Raw genomic sequence first — 3204 nt, 5'->3', positions numbered from 1 at the left:
AAAACAGGACCCTGAGGAGACAAAAACTGTCCCCCTGGCAGGGGCGCAGCCCATGCCCTCCTCCCATCACCCTGCTTGGCCCTGTGATGGCTGCTTGCTGATGACGGGTCAGTTTTCTCATGAGGAGAAACGACCTAAGACAGACGTTGGCCGGTATGGGCAGCAGACAAGGGATGGGGGACACGGAGAAAAGACAAACAGGCCCGCACCCCTCGGCTCTGCGTGGACATGGCTGGAGCGCTCATTCTTTCCGAAAGAAGTCTCCTTGTCTCGTGGCGGCTCCCTCCCCCTGCCTGGCTCAAGCTTGAAACCATACTGGAGACAGCCCTAAACTAGTTCCGGTGTTTCCCAGGGATAATCAGGCTTAAAAGTAAATTCTTTAAAGTATGCTTTGTTTTTCCCTCAAAAGATATGATAGCCAGTTCATTCTGGGAAGGAAATTTACATTTTTTCACGGACCCTAACCCGATACCTGTGGCAGTCTTATGTTTACTAAGCTCTCCTGTTTACTTGTCTCTATTGTTTACTAACCTCATCTCAGACCCATGTAAATCCGTGTGTTCCTGCCATTTGTTTTCTTCGAAACATCATCTATTCTCTGTAAACATTAACATAGTGATGTATTGAGATAACCTGGTCATTCTTATTACCTGGCCCCACTGATAACCTGTTCAATAAAAGCCTTTGAACAAAGGAGCGTGGGGATTTCCCCGCTAGGGGGGATGTGCCATGTCCCCTCTCCTGACAAACAGAGAAGCATTTGCGACGACTCGTGTTTATTCCCCCCATCCATGACAACCCCGGGACAGGCCCTGCGGGATTCAGAGTCCGCGGTCACTTCTCAGCTGGCCCCCAGATGGCAACCCTCAGGTCCCAGAGCGCTGTGCCCCCCGCGATGCCCTGTCCACCATGGCAGTTGTTGACTGGACCAGGGATGAGCTGCCACCTCTAGCACTCCCCCACGCGGCACTTTATCAGCATTTTGGTTGATGGAAGGATTTTAGGAACTATGCCAGAAACCAGGACTAAGACCAGCTATATATTTCTTATTCTAAATTGCAATATCACAGCCACTCTTTAGACTAGTTAAAATATAAGTCCATGAAGGCAAATTTTAGCTATCCAATAGCTGTATTCTTGAAAATCTGAGAACCAATTACTTTCCTCTTTGAAAGTACCCTATTTTTATGTCCTTAAGTGAGACTATTATTATACAATGGTTTTCTCCAAATAATAGAAAAATATAAATGTAATACTGGATTTTGTGCTGATTTACAGATTAATGACCTAGACTATCAGAAGACCAATATCATAAGCTATTGTTTCTGTGATACAGCTGTATGAATTAAACAACTTTTGTTTACTGGCTGCCTCCTTATACGATGAATAAGTGTATAGAATACAAACCCCGCACGTGGGAGCTCGGGACAGTACGGCTACCGCTCAGTAGAGGGTCTGGGTTTCTGGTTGCTTTGCTGTACATATAAAACTGGTGCAGAATGGTATTGAACATAAACTGTGGTTGAAAAACTTTTAGAAATTTAGAAAAAGAAAAATGTGTAAAGGTTAGAAGCTTTACATTCATGGAATTATGGAAAGTGTGGACCAACTGGTAGAATGTGGTAGGATTTACAGTGACTTAAAATCAACAGGGGAAATGTTTCATTTCTAAGGCCCTTTTCACGGCATCCTTTACCTCTTTGTTTCTCAGACTATAAATCAGTGGGTTTAACATGGGAATAACTAGTGTGTAGAACACAGAAACGACCTTCCCCTGCTCTACAGAATACTGGGAGCTTGGCTGAATATAGCTAAAGCTTAAGGTACCGTAGAATATGGCCACAGCGGTCAGGTGAGAGACACAGGTGGAGAAGGCTTTCCGCCTGCCTGCGGCCGAGTGGATTCTCAGGATCGCAAGGACAATGAACAAGTAGGAAATCACCACAACCGAGAAGGTGGCCATGGCAATGACTCCAGAGAAAGTTAAGAGCAACAACTCATTCACAGAGGTTTCAGAACATGACAGCTTTAGGAGTGAGGGAATATCGCAGAAGAAGTGGCTGACAACATTCAGCCTACAGAAGGACAGTCTGCCCAGACTTACTGTGTGTATTAAGGAGTTAATTATTCCACATATCCACGACCCAACGACCAGCACCACACACTTCCTCTTAGACATGGCCACACTGTAAAGCAGAGGATTTGCAACAGCCACATAACGATCATATGCCATGACGGACAGCAAGAAACCTTCTGTGGTAATAAACACCCCAAAACACAAATGCTGTACTATGCAAGCAGAAAAAGAGATGGTTCCCTTCACAACCAGGAGGTTTACCAGCATTTTGGGCGCAATGGCAGAGGCATAGCAGGCGTCTACAAATGAAAGGCAGCTGAGGAAAAAGTACATGGGTGTGTGGAGCTTGGGAGTGATTCGGATTAAGAAGATCATGCTCAGGTTTCCCACCAAGGTAATGGCATAAATCACCAGGAACAACACAAAAAGCACGACTTTCAGTTCAGCACGGTCTGTCAATCCCAAAAGAATAAACTCAGTCACAACTGTATAATTCTTTCCAGTCATTTGTTTGTTTCTTTCCACAAGATCTGTTGTGGAAAAAGAGATAGAGATTACAATTTATTGGGGAATATACATATATATATATATATAAAATATGTGATATATATAGTAGGGAATACAAATGCAGAAACTAACTGATGTTAGTCTTTGGATAAAAAATACCCCTTCTTCGAATCTGACATTTGTCATCAATAAAACTAATAAGTGGATAAATTGGTCTCTAATTTCATTCCGGTAACGTTACTTTATATGATGATATTGCACAGAAACCAATATGTGAAAACACAGTTTGGTTCTCACAGCTCAGTCTGCCTCTAAAGTGTCCACTTTAAAGTTATACTAGCACTGAGAACAACACTAATGATGACTGAAATTAAAAGCATGTGTAGTATATACCATTAGAAAAGTAAATAGTTATTATGTCATTCTCATTTGTTTTCAACTAGGAAATTATTTAACAAAAGAGTCAAAAAATGACATTCATTCTGAAGTTATAAATGGCAGTGATCTACAGTGACATTATTATAGACAGCAAAATGGCCACCTCATGGATTAAGAAAGTGCAGGTACCTAGAGTAATGACATTTAAAAATGCCAAGGATCCTGGCTTCTGAAGCCATGAG

The 3204-nt window shown here is 42.5% G+C and overlaps 1 protein-coding gene across 1 annotated transcript; it reads right to left on the bottom strand.

The window, feature by feature from the left end:
• Positions 1 to 1645: 1645 nt before the first annotated feature.
• On the bottom strand, positions 1646 to 2584 carry LOC129062623 (olfactory receptor 5J2). Its single transcript, XM_054563634.1, has one exon. It carries the CDS (start codon positions 2582 to 2584, stop codon positions 1646 to 1648), a length of 939 nt encoding a protein of 312 aa, XP_054419609.1.
• Between the last annotated feature and the right edge of the window lie 620 nt (positions 2585 to 3204).

Source organism: Pteronotus mesoamericanus, unplaced genomic scaffold (genome assembly GCF_021234165.1).
Source record: "Pteronotus mesoamericanus isolate MK-2021 breed Mesoamerican mustached bat unplaced genomic scaffold, CSHL_Meso_final scaffold_83, whole genome shotgun sequence".
NCBI lineage: Eukaryota > Metazoa > Chordata > Mammalia > Chiroptera > Mormoopidae > Pteronotus > Pteronotus mesoamericanus.
Note: the sequence above shows the minus strand (reverse complement) of the source record. Positions and strands in the feature narration are given on the sequence as shown.

Coding starts and splice junctions, on each gene's coding strand:
- LOC129062623 (XM_054563634.1), bottom strand. CDS start 2,584: ATGACTGGAAAGAATTATACAGTTGTGACTGAGTTTATTCTTTTGGGA.